The following is a 13,969-nucleotide window of genomic DNA, read 5'->3' as shown; positions in this document are numbered from 1 at the left end:
ATTGCACCTGAAGAGACAACACGTGTATCGATCATGGACGGGACTGTCTAAATGTTCTCCATAGAGAAACATTTTTACCACGAAGCGACTAGATCCGGGCGAGATTTCACTTGAGTTATGAAACCTTGGTGTGAACTGATGAATTTAGGCCGTAACTTTGGTTTGTATTGTTGGAACCGATATATGAGACTATCATAGTCACACCCTACACATGCCATACACAAGCTAAGCAGAAGTTAGATAAGAATTCAAAAAAAAAACATGCTACTTTAATCCATAAATGGGCTCAATCACTATCTCCCTCGGATTGTATGTCCAGATTGACTCAGTTTTCTAATCAAAAGGCTAACTAGATGCGACACGTTACATCTCTAATCGTATCACTTTAGTTTTATCGGTTTTGGGAACTGTTTGGATAAAGGGACTGGTGAAATTTGACTGCATCTCCGTTGAAGTTGCGCGGGATGTCCCAGCGAGCTGTAATCTTTAAGAAATGATGCACGTGGGAAATACTTGTTGAGTAGGCTTAGGTCCTTGAGAAGCGTCGCATTTAATATTAGACTTGATTGACCCAGTTTGACCAAGTTGTTGTAGCATGCCTTCGTTGTGAACAAATCCCAACATCTGCACTACGCTGGTAGCTTCCGTATCAATTATGAGTCAGGCTAACTGAAGGCTAACTAGATGCGCCACGTTACATCTGTAATCGTATCGTCAGAGAGCTGCAATCTTTAAGGTAGAAATTATGCACGTGGGAAATACTTGTTGAGTAGGCTTAGGTCCATGAGATGCACCTCACTTAATATTAGACTCGATGTGAACAAATCGCAACATCTGCACTACGCTGGTAGCTTCCGTATCAATTATGAGTAATTTTATTACAAACGAGTACATTACACCCTAGATAAATCTTGCCTTTAGTTTGGGCATTGTTTTTTTGTTGTGATGTACAATGCGACGACGGTCACACGTCCGGCCACACGATCGATTCGACCCAGTCGAGGTAGCGCGCCACCTCGGTGTAGATGCCCGGGATGGGCGAACCGCACGAGTAGCCGCTGGACGTGATGCCGACCAGATAGTGGCGCCCGTCCACGTTCAGCGCCAGCGGGCCGCCCGAATCGCCCGGACAGGTGTCGGCCACCGTTTCGTTCTGCTCGTTGCGCCCGAGCGCACACAGCTGGCCGGGATGCAGTCCGGTCGGGTTGCGGCGCGTCCGCGGTATGCTGGCGGCGCAAGCGTCCCGCTCCACCAGGGTGACGTTCGCCTTCATCAGGCGGGCGGCCGGCTCGGTGTCGCCCGGCTGCTGCGTGCCCCAGCCCTGCACCGAGAGCGGCTGGCCGGCGAGCGCCTCCGGCCCGCCGCCGGTCGCGTTCGTGTACAGGCAGACCGGCTCGACGAACGGCCAGTCGCCGGTGACCGGTTCCGCCAGCTCGAGCAGCGCGATGTCGTTCTGGTACGTGACGGCATGGTAGTCCGGGTGCGGGGTCGCCTGCCGGATCGCAATGTCCAGCGGCTCGTCGACGGTCCGGGCCGGCTGCAGCTCGAGCACGCCGAGCCGGGCAAAGACGGGCCGCTCGCGCAAGCAGTGCGCCGCCGTCAGCAGAAAGCGGGACGAGATGAGCGAGGCCCCGCAGCGGAACAGGGAGGGCAGGCCGGCCTCCGTGCCGTTCGGTGCGCCGTACCCGAGCGCCGCCATGTACGGGAACTCGCCGAACTGGGCCGCCACCCCGTTGAAGATGTGGTCGGCCAGCCCGGTCCCGTTCGGGAACTGCTCGCACTGGCGGACGCTGATGCGCTTCGCCACCGTGCCGCCCTGGAGCCGGGGCTCGAGCCCCACCGGGCAGCAGACGATCGGGAGCGACTGGTTGAACGAGCAGGTGACCAGCTCGTGCAGTGGCCACGGGCGCTCCTGCGCCCACTCGCACTGGTTCGCCGGTCGGCAGAGACCGGCCGTGCCGTTCCGCAGCTCGCACGCGTCACCCTCTGCGCAAGGAGAAAGAGCACAAAGTCAGCGCGTGGTCGTCGCCCCAACAAGGCCCCCCCCCCTTCCCAACTTACCGTACAGCATCGGGTCGTCCTCGAGCAGGATCTGGTCGGCGGCCAGCAGCAGTACGTGCCCGCCCAGCACCGCCAGCAGGGCCAGCGTGACCCGCCACTGCCGATCATCTGCGCCGATCATCGCTCCTGGTAGCTGTAGCCGTTCCTGCCGAACTGTCACCTGCGGAACTTAACCCTGACAGGCTTGACAGTTCGGTCTGGCTGATGCTGCTGCTGCTGCTGCTGCTGCTCAAACGCAAGGTCGTCCGCGTACCACCAAACGACCCTCCACAAACACACACGCACACAGACAGAGAGGCGCGCGTGCAAACACAGCTGCCCGGTGGGGGGGGGAGAATTTGCGGGTAATGGAATCCCTCCCGCGCACACCCTAATTCGATGTAAACAATCGATCCGACCCGAGCTCACGCACACCGTCACGGCCGTGCTCGATGCTGTTCGATTGGCGTTCCAAACCGGCCGACCGACGCTGCGCAGCGAATTTAACGGCAAACCGTACGCTTCTTCGACGCAAACAGCCAACGCGGTACTGTGGCGCTGGCTGACGGGCCGCAGGCACCAAACGGGCCAACCCGAACCCGCTGCGTGCGCCTGTGTGTGCGTGCGCTGTTTATTTATCGCGCAAATAGCGCAGGCCGGCTCCGAATTTGCCTTCTCGCTCCGACCGAGAAGCGGCATCTACAGCATCCCCCTCCCTCCCTTTCCCACTCTCCCGCGCCGCCGCCGAAACCGTCACGGTCACGGTAAACGAACCTTGAGCGGGGCAAGGCTGAAGAAGACCGACCGCGAATGCACAAGGTGGGGATTGATGGAGCTTCAATAACAGTGGTTCCGGGTTTTGTTTTGTTTTGTTTTGTTTTTTTTTTTGGAAATCACACTGCTAGAGTTCAGTTCCTGGAGATGTCTTCTCTGCTCGCTCGAGCCTGTGCGGCCTCTTTCACGGGTCCTTGACCAAGTGCAGCAGTACTTGATCGGCCTTGATCCAGAATGCGCCCTTACTACATCTTGCTCTTCTGATGCGGCTTGGGAGAGAAGACAATTCCAAGGACCAACGCAAAGCTAGATGATAACGGGTGTTATCGGCTAGCTACTTTAGGGGATGTCACAAGCTCGTGCAGAGTGATCTCTGCAGAGTCCCCATTTGAAAGGAAGAAGTCTGAGTTTACTCCATTGGTCTGTGTGCTCTGCATCGGCTTCATCTAGCGAAACTGTCATTGTAAATCATTGTTCAAGCAGAGCAGCAAAAGCATAGAGAGGGCAACATCGAACGAGTGGAGCTCCATTGGAGCTAGCAGGGTTCATCTGCAGCTCAAGAGTCGTTCTTTTCGCTTTTCAAAACGCTACATTGCACTAGCTACGAGTAGCTGAACTTCGGACGGGATGGATGGAATGAAGAAGACTGCACGCGAACGAACTCGCCTTACTCCCGGGCAGGAGCCTAAGTGTACTTGCTGGACAGTTGGATGGGAGACGGCGTTGCATAAGCAAACCGGCGCTGAACGGCAAACGCAAACGTAATCAAGCGCTCCGCTCTAATCGCTCCAACAGGGTCTCAACGGGTCACTGAGCATTCTGTCATCCCGCTCAAACGTGGCCTCTGACCAGCTTTACCAAGCCACACAAATATCGCATTAACACACAACCACAACAACAACAACCACAACAACAACCACCTTACCAAGAAGACGATTCGGTGCCTTGTGTCGGCAGGTTTGAGCGCATCAAAAACGGGCGGTAGAACAAACCAGTTTTTTTTTCGCCAAACCCAATCCAGTGGAAACATCGTCCCCTCCACTTGAAAAACGCGTGATGGCGTCGGCCCGATCACACTTCTACAGTGCAACTATAGCTGGTGGTGTCATCTGGTGCCCGCTAGCTCAACAGGCTAAGCCGAGAATGTTGCACATCCTGCTCAGGACGGGGGGAGGAAAGGTGCAAAGAATTGAACTACGTTGCAGGAACCTTTAATATACTTTCCAGTGTGTCTAGGGAGGATGGAATTGTGGAACGATGTTCGGGGTTTTGGGTACAGTACGTCTCTACGCCATCACCATCTGCTTCGCTTGAGTATTGCTCTCTTACCCTCGCATTCTCTCTCTCTCTCTCGCTGTGTCTCTCTCTATCTCTCTCTCTCTCTCTCGCTCTCTCTCTCTCTCTCTGACTCTCTACAGCTATACAAACGTCCTCCAATACAGTCCAAACAGTTGTGTGCAAATTTACCTATCGTCCTAACGAATCCGTCCTAAATGCGAAGGCTCCGCTAGGCCGACTAGGCCCACACGATGCTCTCGATCCAATCGATGTAGGCGGCGACGCGCGTCGACACGCTCGGCGTGTTGCTGCCACACCCGTTGCCGAACGAGGTAACGCCGACCAGCTTGTACTTCCCGTCGTCCATTATCTGCAGCGGGCCGCCCGAGTCACCCTGGCACGTGTCGCCCACCACCTTCTTCTCTTCGTTTTCGCGCCCGGTCGCGCAGTACTGCGTCGCGACGATGCCCTGCGGTAGCTTCCGGTTGTTCTTCAGCAGATTGCTGTCGGCGAACGTCTGGTTACACTTTTGCCACGGTACCGTCGTGAGATTCACCTTCATCAGCTGGTTCGAGCGGAGGTTGCCTGCAACAAAGGGAGGGGAAAGGATCCGGTGTCAGTAGTAATAGTAGTAGTAGTAGTAATAGTAGGCACAGTGGTCGTGGCGGGACTTACGGTCCAGATCGATGATGCCGTACCCTTCGGCGGTCAGTACAGTGTCTTCGGGCAGATCGCTCAGGTCGTCATTGAGGCAGATCGGATTGACGTCCGGTTCGTTTTCGATGCGCCGCTCGAGCTGTACCAGTGCAATGTCATGATAGTTCCGGTTGGTACGATACTCGGGATGCGGAAAGAACGCCTGTGGAAGGACGGGGCGGAACGACAACGATTATACCTGCCTGCCCAATTACAATGGAGATTCACTACCAACTATACCTTTAGCCCAACCAGCACGCCATGGTTGCCGGGAGCAAGATTGTTCGTGCCCAGGATGGCCACCGTCGGCCGATCGTTCGTGGGTATGCAGTGGGCCGCCGTCAGCAGAAAGTCGGTCGAGATCATGCTGGCACCGCACCGGTAGCTGATGTTCTGCTGGGTTTCGTCGTCGGTCGGGTAGCCGAGGGCGGCCATGAACGGGAACTCGCCTTCGCTCGCCTCCTCCCCGTCGATGATGTGGAAGGTCAGCCGGGACGTGTACTTGGGCACCTGCTCGCAGGCCAGCCGGGACCGGACGCCCAGCGGGCGCGTCCCGTTCGTCTTGCAGCAGATCACCTCGGTCAGGCCGTCGAACCCGCACGACACCCGGTCGGCAAAGCGGCGGTTCTTCACGATCACCTCCAGAAACCAGGGACAGTCGGTCGCATCCGTGCAGACGCCGGCAGAACCATCGCGCAGCTCGCACGGATCTCCCTCTGTGAAGCGGAAAGTGAGAATTTGTGTGTGAGAGAGAGGAGGGAAAAGCAAAGCACCCGAAGGCTAGAACCGTTAACACACGGAGGTGTGGTTGTGTGAGGCTAAGCACGCCCCAAAATGCAGGACTTGAAGTGTACTCCGAGTCGACTTCGAACATTTTGAAACCGACTCCGGAAGATAGGGAGCCTTCCGGAATCGCCTGGAGTCTTTTGGATTTGAAGGCGTCTGGAGTCATAAAGAGTCTGTCATGATCGTTTTTAGCCGTCCGGAATTATACAAAGTCTTCCAGAGTCAGACAGAGTACGCTGGAGACGGCCCGAGTCGGCTGGGGTCCGGAATCGCCTGGAGTGGTTCGGAGTCACCCGAAGTCATTAAGAGCCGTCCGGAATTTACCAAAGTCTTCCAGAGTCATCGGCGGATTGCATCGACCATCTCCGGCGAACATCGGACGACTTCCATTCTGCCCGACTCCAGTCGACTTCGGACAACTCTGGACGTCTTCGGATGACACCAGACGACTCCGACTCTGGAAGATTTTGGGCAATTCCGGACGGCTCCTAACGATTCTGGACGACTCCGGGCGACTCCGGGCTATTCCGGATGACTCTAGACAATTTCGGACAACTTCGGACGACACCGTACAACTCCAAAAGACTCCAAACGACTCTGGACGACTCAGGGCGTCTCCAGATGTGTTCGACTCCGGACTCCGGAACGTCTCTGGGTGATCCCGGTCGACTCCGGGCTAGGAAACTAGTGGTTCCGAGTTAGTCGGAGTTGGAATTGGACTAACAATACCCGGAGTCGTGGGTACGCTCCAGAGAGCACACCACTAGTGCAAACAACGTGCCAAACAACGGATTTTTTACTCAAATCGTGTCGGTGTGCGTGTGTGTGTGGCATCACGGGCCTATGCTTTTGTTGCGCCACAGCATCAGGGTCACACGGGAAGGTTATCATCTGTGCGCGCCGTTCTAACTTTGGCCGGGTCTGAGCCTACCTCAGGCGGCTTGCACTATTCGACCATTTGCATTCTATTCGCGAATTGTGAAGTGAAAACGGCTCAGCAGCAACGAGAAAAAAAAGAAAAAAGAAAGTCGCACCTTATGGGAACAGGTTCAACTGACGATCTGCGATAAAAACCGGAATATTCGCAACGTTTCGGAAAACCCCAAATGCACACACACACACACACACACACACTTAGACGCGACTCCTCTTACATTCCTCCCCACTGCACCACCTACCGTAAAGCGTCTGGCAGAGGGCGCCGCCGGTCAGCACCAGCAGCAGCAGGCCGATCGTCGCAACGTGCCGCAACATTCCAGGCCGGCCTGTCTGGCTGTTCGTTCTAGAGCGGTGAAGTGTGCGCGTGCAGCGATCGTCGGGTTTTGTACTCTGGGCTGTCGTACCACCGTAACAATGCGCGCGGAAGTATCGGGCTTCGGGATTTCTGCACGGCTTTACCCCGACGGCGGGCAACCGGTCATTGGCCTCTCGCTCGCTCGCTCGCTCGATCGCTCGCACTCACTCGTACGCAGTCGCGCAACGGGAAGCCATCGCGTCCGGCGAATTTAGACGCGAATCATTGCGTCACGTACGCGAGGATGCGATGAACAAAGCAACAAAAAAGTAAAGCACTCGGGGCCCGCCGGCCACTGCAAAACCACGTCCCGGGGGGGGGAAGGTCGGTAGGTGAAGGTGACGACGACGTGCGCGATTTCGAAGAAGCGGTACGGGTCCTCGACTACTGCTGGACCAGCGCGTGCCACCAGGAAAGACACACAAAGGATAGACGCCGGGTCAAGCTGCGCAGAGTAGTGAGGGCACAGGACATATAGATCGGCGGGGGGGGGGGGGATCTGCAACCGCACTGTTGATTGCTGAAGGTGGTGTTGGAGCGTCGACCCTATATCGATCGGGGTGTAATTGCGACAGCACTGGTGCAACACACAGCAGCCGCTTTCGCCGTCGCGCGCACGCTCGCCAGCTGATTGAAGAGTTGACCTTCGAAATGCTCGCTCGTCCTTTCGGTTGATCGGTTGTTGGTGGTGGTGATGGTGATGGTTCGTGCGTACTGCTTCCCGCTTCGGGACGATCTGTGCCAACGAAGCTCACACAAGCGACTAACGGGTTTGCGTCGTGCGGCGACCGTGGCGCGCTGCTCTGCTCTGGCGAGGTTCGCTCTTCGTTTGGGGCATTTGGCGACCGGTTATCGGCGTGTGCCTGTGTGTGCGTTGTCTGTTTTCGTCGCGAGGTGCGACTTCCGAACAGGGTGCCCGCTCTATGTCCCCCCTTACTCCCTCATCAATCAGGTTGCACGGTGCGAGATGAGTCCGAGAACCCCATAAACCCTTCGGTAGCAGATATTGTTTGGGAACAGTTTGCAGTTGTCTCAGTTGTACTCGCCACCAAGATGTACAATTAGGTTAGGTATGTTAGGATTTAGAAGATCTTACTAAGAGAGTGCAGAATTCAAAGAGTCGCTAAAACTGCTCATAGAAACCGGAATCAATATATCAATATATATTCTAAAAACCGGAATCACTGATGTTCTAGAAAGTTCCAGTAAGTGGTTTGGTTGAATGTATAAATTTGGTATCCTTTTTTTTTTTAATCCGAAGCTGATTTCACTTCCAATGAATCTTGAGCAGCCTGCTCCAGGTGAGCTAATTTAAAGATATCATGATTCCGCAATAGGAACCATGTAGTAGAAGCGCTCTTATTGGGTCTTATTCCAATACAGAGGATCTTCAAGTTTATGTGAAGATCTGGGTGACCTCTGCAAAGCATGCAGATTTTGTTATTGGAACATCCAACATGTAACGTTTTGCGTTTTGGAACTACATACTAAACACAATGGGATGCTTAGGGGAATATGTTCTCCGTACCCCGACCGCTCCTGAAGCCCTTAACGGCTTTTTTGGATCTCGGATGCTGTCGGATTCATCGAGGCACGGTTACACACAACTGCCTGAGTACGTAATAGTAACATCATAATGCACCTGATGTATGTTGCTCTTTTCAGCTTTTCCAAGATGTTAATTGCTATCCAAACCGGAAGTCATTTGAAGATCTTTGTCACACTGGACCCTATAGCTGAGACATAACACCTGAAAGACTTCGATTTGTCTCCTTGCGAGACTGCGAGAGATTTGAGAGAAAGAAACTGAAACTTACGTTGTAGAAAACAAGAAAATAAGTATCATAAGTATTTTCAATTATCTTGCTCAATCTGCCTGGGCCAAAAACTACCATCCCAACATGACCCACCTGTAACCTCAAGAGTTAGCAGTGTCTAATCAGGCGTGTCAGCACACAGCCTGCCACAGAAGCCAGAGAGTGGAGAGTTCGGCCAGCGGACCCGGGCCACTCTCTCCCCCAACTGTTCAATTTGTTTTGCCACCGACTCCCGCACGGGGAATGCCCCCTCGAGTGATGCCCGAGAACCCAGGGAAAAGGGACCTGTTGCGGGCGAAGGTTTAACACGTTCGATCGTCACGCGAATCACCGCCGCACGGTGCAAGGTCCGAAGAAGCGGGTAGTTGTCGGGAGGAATCGGATATTGGTTTGTTCTTGTGTGGCGAAACGGCGAGGATTTATTTTGTTCGATTCATCATTGAGGGGTTTTTTTTATTTGTGGGTTTATTTGTTGATTGACCGACTGAACGAAGATTCACAGCAGCATAGCAGTTGTTGGATACAGAACACAACGGTAAAACTCTCTCTCATTACGACTAACCCAAAATGTGTGTCAGCAGATTCGTGGTTTGATTGGTAGTGCCGTCTTCTTTTCCTCATTACTCACGATCACTTTTTTGTTTTCGTATCACAACGTTGTTGCGGCTGTTGAAGGAACTTTCCCAACATAAACAAACTGATGCCTGGTACGATCCGGACAAGCTGTACTCACGCACTCGGTGGCCGGACGAAGCTTAGAGCTAAGGCTAAATTATAGCTAATCAAGATAGGCGCAGAGAGGCTCCAATCGAATAATATCTGTGCGGCTGTCGTGATGTCTGTCTTGCTAGAGCGCGCCCCACCCGTCATGTGGTTCCGTCCTCGGGCCACACGTGCGACTCGATCCAGTCCAGGTAGTAGGCGACGCGCGTGTACACGGACGGGGTGGATGAGCCACAGCCCAGCCCGAACGAGGTGACGCCGACCAGGTAGTACTTGGAGGAGCCCTCCTCGCCCGCCACATGGTACAGCGGGCCGCCGGAATCGCCCTCGCACGAGTCGCTGTACCAGTTGTCCTCGCCCGGCGCCCGGAACCCCCGCGCACAGTACTGGGACGGCCGGATGCTTTTCACCTTGGCGAGCATGGCCCCGGCGTACGTCCGGTCGCACTCGGCCACTGGCACCGTGCTGAGGTTCGCCCGGAGCAGGCCGGCCGACGAGGCGCTCTCCTCGGTTTGGCCCCAGCCGGCCACCTGCAGCACGACGTCCGGCCCGAACTCGGCCGTGTCCGTGCGGAGACAGACCGGCTGCAGGCCGACGTCCATCTGGAACGGGTCCGTCACCTCCAGCAGCGCGATGTCGTCGTACTTGTTCCGGTACTGCGGGTGGACGATAATGTTCTGCGTGCGAGATGGTTATGGAGGAGCCGTTAGAAGATACTGCTCTCTGTTCTTGTCCGCTCCACTACCCTACCTTAATTGCACGGTCCTGCACGTCGGCCGGCACCGGTGGCGACAACAGATCGATGGTGCCCATGCGCGCCACCACCGGCATACCGTGCGGGGTGCGGATGCAGTGGGCCGCCGTCAGCAGGAAGCGCACCGTTATCAGGCTGCTGCCGCACGCCCACAGATAGCCGGCGCCGGTCGGAGGGCCATCGTCGGCCGTCGGCGGCCGGTAGCCGAGCGCCGCTATGAACGGCACGTCGCCCTCCTGCGCCTTCGACCCGGCGATGATGTGGTACGCCAGCTGGGGCTGCGTCCCGTCGTACGTTGCGCAGGCCTGCACCGATGGCCGCACTCCCACCCGGCTGGGAAAGACAGGACGGATGTGCGAGAAGTAGATGAAACGGACGCCAAACGGCCCAAAACTTGGTCCAACTTACGATGCCTTGGTCGGCGGGGCGCGGCAGCAGATGACCAGATCGTTCCCCTCGAACTCACACTTGACCAGCTGCTCGTAGGTGATCTCGTGAGCGCGCAGCGCAGGCCTTAGCCAGGCACATTCGGTCGCCCGGGCGCAGACACCCGGCTCGCCCGAATACAGCGTGCACGGGTCGCCCACTGCAAAGGGGAAGGTTTAGTAGGCTGTGGTGTTTTTGATTAGAACAGGCTTGCGGGTCCAGAGCACGACCACGACCCGCGTGACCTACCGAACCGCTCCTCGATGATGCCGCTGGCCTGCGAGAGGACGGCAGCAAGCGACAGCACCGGCAGCCAGCGGGCCATCCTGACACGCTGCGTCTTCGGCCGTTGTCCCAAACTGCTCTCGAGAAGAAGAAAAAACACGTGGCCAGCACTGGTCGGCCCAAACACTGCCACCGGCACTGTCGAATTGATAACTGAGCTGCAGATGTCGCTGCTCGTTCTTTCCAGCAGCAGCAGCAGCAGCAGCAGCACCTACACACTTATACACACACACAGCCCATCGATTTGAATTTGCCGATGAAAGTGTGCGCCGACGATGGGGCGATGTTGTTGAGTAGTGTGTAGTGCAAGAATCGCACCGGGAAAGCAAAGATCGACCGCCAGTTTGGTGGATCATCTCCATAATGAGTTCTCGCTCTCTCTCTCTATCTATCTTTTGATCTCTCTCACTCTTGCGCACTCTCGTCCTAAATGCTTTTTATCGCTCACGTTCGCTCACACACTCGCTCGTAGCTCTCTGCGTGCCTACGTTGTTGTGTAGTTCGATGCGTTGCGAGCCAAACCGGATCGCCGAACAAAACAGTGAGTACGCGCGCCACAATACAACGAACCCACTTCCCTGTCTGTGCTCGGCGCGCGGATGGGGACATTTTGGAGCCCTCCAATCTACAGTGCGTTCTCCAACGATAGCCTTACCTCTCAGACATTCTATATTTTGCTTTCGGATAGTAACGTCATTGCGGACGCCGCTAAGCTGTACGAATTGTAGGCAGGAGTAACGCGCATTAACGACGAATTCTAATAACGAAGAACACCATAACCTGAATGGTCTATGGAACAATTCCAAGATTAGTATGGGGCCAGCATAAGTTCCAGGAGCAGGATCATTTCGAGGATCTATATGAGTAGAGGATCAGTTATAGGATTGGTAATTGTTCCGTAATAGGGAAACTATACCTATACTATAAGCCGGTCTTTTAGTACAGTCGTCAACTCCTACGACTTAACAACATGCCCGTCATGGATTCAAGCCCCAAATGGACCGTGCCGCCATAAGTAGGACTGTCTATCCTGCTGTGGGGGGAAATCCGTAAGTCCCTGAAAGCTAACCCCACAAGTGGTACAGGCAGGCCTTGACCGACAACGGTTGTCGAGCCAAATAAGAAAAAGGGAATCTATACTTGGTATCAGCGAACAGGGATCTGAGGCAAGGTGACGAACTCTCATGTTTGCTCAATAAAATCGCCCTCGCAAAAGGTTATTGGAAGAGCGAGGGTAGACATCCGAGGCACGATGTTCAACCAGTCTCTCGAATGTATTGGCTTCGCGGATAACATCGAAGGCGATCGCCAGGACAACAGCGAAGATGTGTGAGATTCAAGTACACTCGATTCAAGCGCGAAGCAGCAAGAATTGGATTGGAGAATCAATGGACGGCAAAAATCTCGAGATGGTAAAGGGGTTCTACTATTTTGAGACGGTCGTTACTTCGGACAACGACATCATCAGCGAAATCCGGTGACGCAATGTGCAGGATAACCATGCATACTTCATCGACTGCTTAGACCCAGAAGACCGCACGAAATGTGAGATATATCGCATATTGAATCGCCCGGTGGTCCTATATGGCTACGAATCTTGCAACCGTCCGAGCGGATAATGCAACGAAGTATGGAGGAAAACGATGAACCACTAACTTGCTGAGCTGTACGGCGACCCTGATATCCTGACGGTGGCGAAAGCTGACAGGATACAATGGCTACGGCATGTTGTGAGGATGTCGGACACAAGAAAATGTTCGACAGTGACCCCCAGTTCAGGACCAGGTCCAGGGAAGCACAGCGTGCTCGATGACTGGATCAGGTGAAGCAAGCGACCTGTTGAAGATCGGGTGTCTACTTTGATGGGAGGCTGCAGCCAGGGACCGATCATCCTGGAGAATAATTGTTGACCGGGCCATGTCAGGATGCCGTGCTCCAACCGGAACAGACCAACGAGACAGAGAGAGAGAGAGAGAGAAGGAGAGGAAAAAAGAGAGAGAGAGAAAGAGAGATAGAGAGAGAGAAATAGGTTCCGTACCAGTATAGGCAGGATTCTCATGGAATCGGATTCGCTTCAGAATTCATAATCGGACATATATGAGTTGAGGATCACTTGCAGGATTGGTATGGGTTCCGTATCAGTACTAGCACCAATAAGGGCTCCGTATCAGTTCCACTCGTTCGGCTCGTTTGAGTTCCATATCAACTCCAGAACTCTTTTGAGGTCCATATAAGTTTTACAACTGGTATAAGTTTCAAATAATTTCCAGGACCGATAACGGCTTCGTACCAGTTACAGTACCGGTAATAGTATTTGTTCCACAACCGTATGACCGTATGGGTCCTGCATGAATTCCGTATCGGTTGCAGGACCCATATAGAAATTGGATCAGTTCCATAGCCCATACGAGTACAAGATATGTTGCGGAATATGTCAGGGGTTTAACACAAATTCCAGAACAACAATAGAGCTACAAGCCTCTAAAATCTATAGGACCTGTATGGTTTCTATTCAGGTACAGGTCTATGAAGAGTTCGTCAATATTTCCTGAACAGGAATTGGTTTCTTTTTATATACTCCTCTGACATAAGGACATCTTGACATTGCATTGCGTTGCCAAGTAACCGAGTCAAAACCAGCTCTAACCAAATTAATCAATTCACCCGAGACACAAGGTTAATTTGTTTCGAAAACATTAGCGTAACTGCGTCAGTCTAAAACTTCGTTATTGGTATTTAAAAATTTAGTTAAGGTTTCTGGTTTAAGGGAACCAAAATAAGGCTAGAACTGTTATTTTGTAACGCCGTGTAGTATGATGTTGGGCGATTCATCCGAAAAACAATAACAACAACAAAAACCGGTCCCACCCGCCAGCAGCGCATAGTATCAAAACTATTATGCATGGAGGGTTGTAAAGGAGGGGGGAGTACTGCGTATGATAACAGCCACTCGGTTCAAGGCCAGCAGGAAGGTAAGTGTAAAGGCAAGATTTCTGCACAAACATCCCGCAGTCCACAACAACAAACACGTCCCATCCCGGACGAAAACCGGATGAAGTTCTGGAAAATCCAGATTAATTAACGACCAGCAGCCTT

At 53.8% G+C, this 13,969-nt stretch overlaps 2 protein-coding genes across 2 annotated transcripts; both read right to left on the bottom strand.

The window, feature by feature from the left end:
- Positions 1–852: 852 nt before the first annotated feature.
- Positions 853–3,915, bottom strand: LOC121591143 (serine protease persephone-like). Its single transcript, XM_041911556.1, has 2 exons — positions 2,062–3,915; positions 853–1,986 (listed from the first exon to the last, which is right to left on the bottom strand). The coding sequence occupies exons 1-2, from the start codon at positions 2,180–2,182 to the stop codon at positions 965–967; spliced, it is 1,143 nt and encodes a 380-aa protein (XP_041767490.1). The 5' UTR covers positions 2,183–3,915; the 3' UTR covers positions 853–964.
- A 94-nt stretch (positions 3,916–4,009) lies between these two features.
- On the bottom strand, positions 4,010–11,187 carry LOC121591151 (serine protease persephone-like). Its single transcript, XM_041911567.1, has 7 exons — positions 10,838–11,187; positions 10,571–10,748; positions 10,159–10,495; positions 9,911–10,085; positions 5,029–5,504; positions 4,768–4,951; positions 4,010–4,677 (listed from the first exon to the last, which is right to left on the bottom strand). Exons 1-7 carry the CDS (start codon positions 10,911–10,913, stop codon positions 4,331–4,333), a joined length of 1,773 nt encoding a protein of 590 aa, XP_041767501.1. The 5' UTR covers positions 10,914–11,187; the 3' UTR covers positions 4,010–4,330.
- Between the last annotated feature and the right edge of the window lie 2,782 nt (positions 11,188–13,969).

Source organism: Anopheles merus, chromosome X, assembly GCF_017562075.2.
Source record: "Anopheles merus strain MAF chromosome X, AmerM5.1, whole genome shotgun sequence".
Lineage (NCBI taxonomy): Eukaryota > Metazoa > Arthropoda > Insecta > Diptera > Culicidae > Anopheles > Anopheles merus.
The sequence above is the reverse complement of the archived record's forward strand: the minus strand, read 5'-3'. Positions and strand labels throughout refer to the sequence as shown.

Coding starts and splice junctions, on each gene's coding strand:
- LOC121591143 (XM_041911556.1), bottom strand. CDS start 2,182: ATGATCGGCGCAGATGATCGGCAGTGGCGGGTCACGCTGGCCCTGCTG. Junction 1,987..2,061: donor GGACGACCCGATGCTGTACG/GTAAGTTGGGAA, acceptor CTCCTTGCGCAG/AGGGTGACGCGTGCGAGCTG.
- LOC121591151 (XM_041911567.1), bottom strand. CDS start 10,913: ATGGCCCGCTGGCTGCCGGTGCTGTCGCTTGCTGCCGTCCTCTCGCAG. Junction 5,505..9,910: donor CTGGGGCCAAACCGAGGAGA/GCGCCTCGTCGG, acceptor TCCGCTTCACAG/AGGGAGATCCGTGCGAGCTG. Junction 4,678..4,767: donor CGGCATCATCGATCTGGACC/GTAAGTCCCGCC, acceptor CCTTTGTTGCAG/GCAACCTCCGCTCGAACCAG.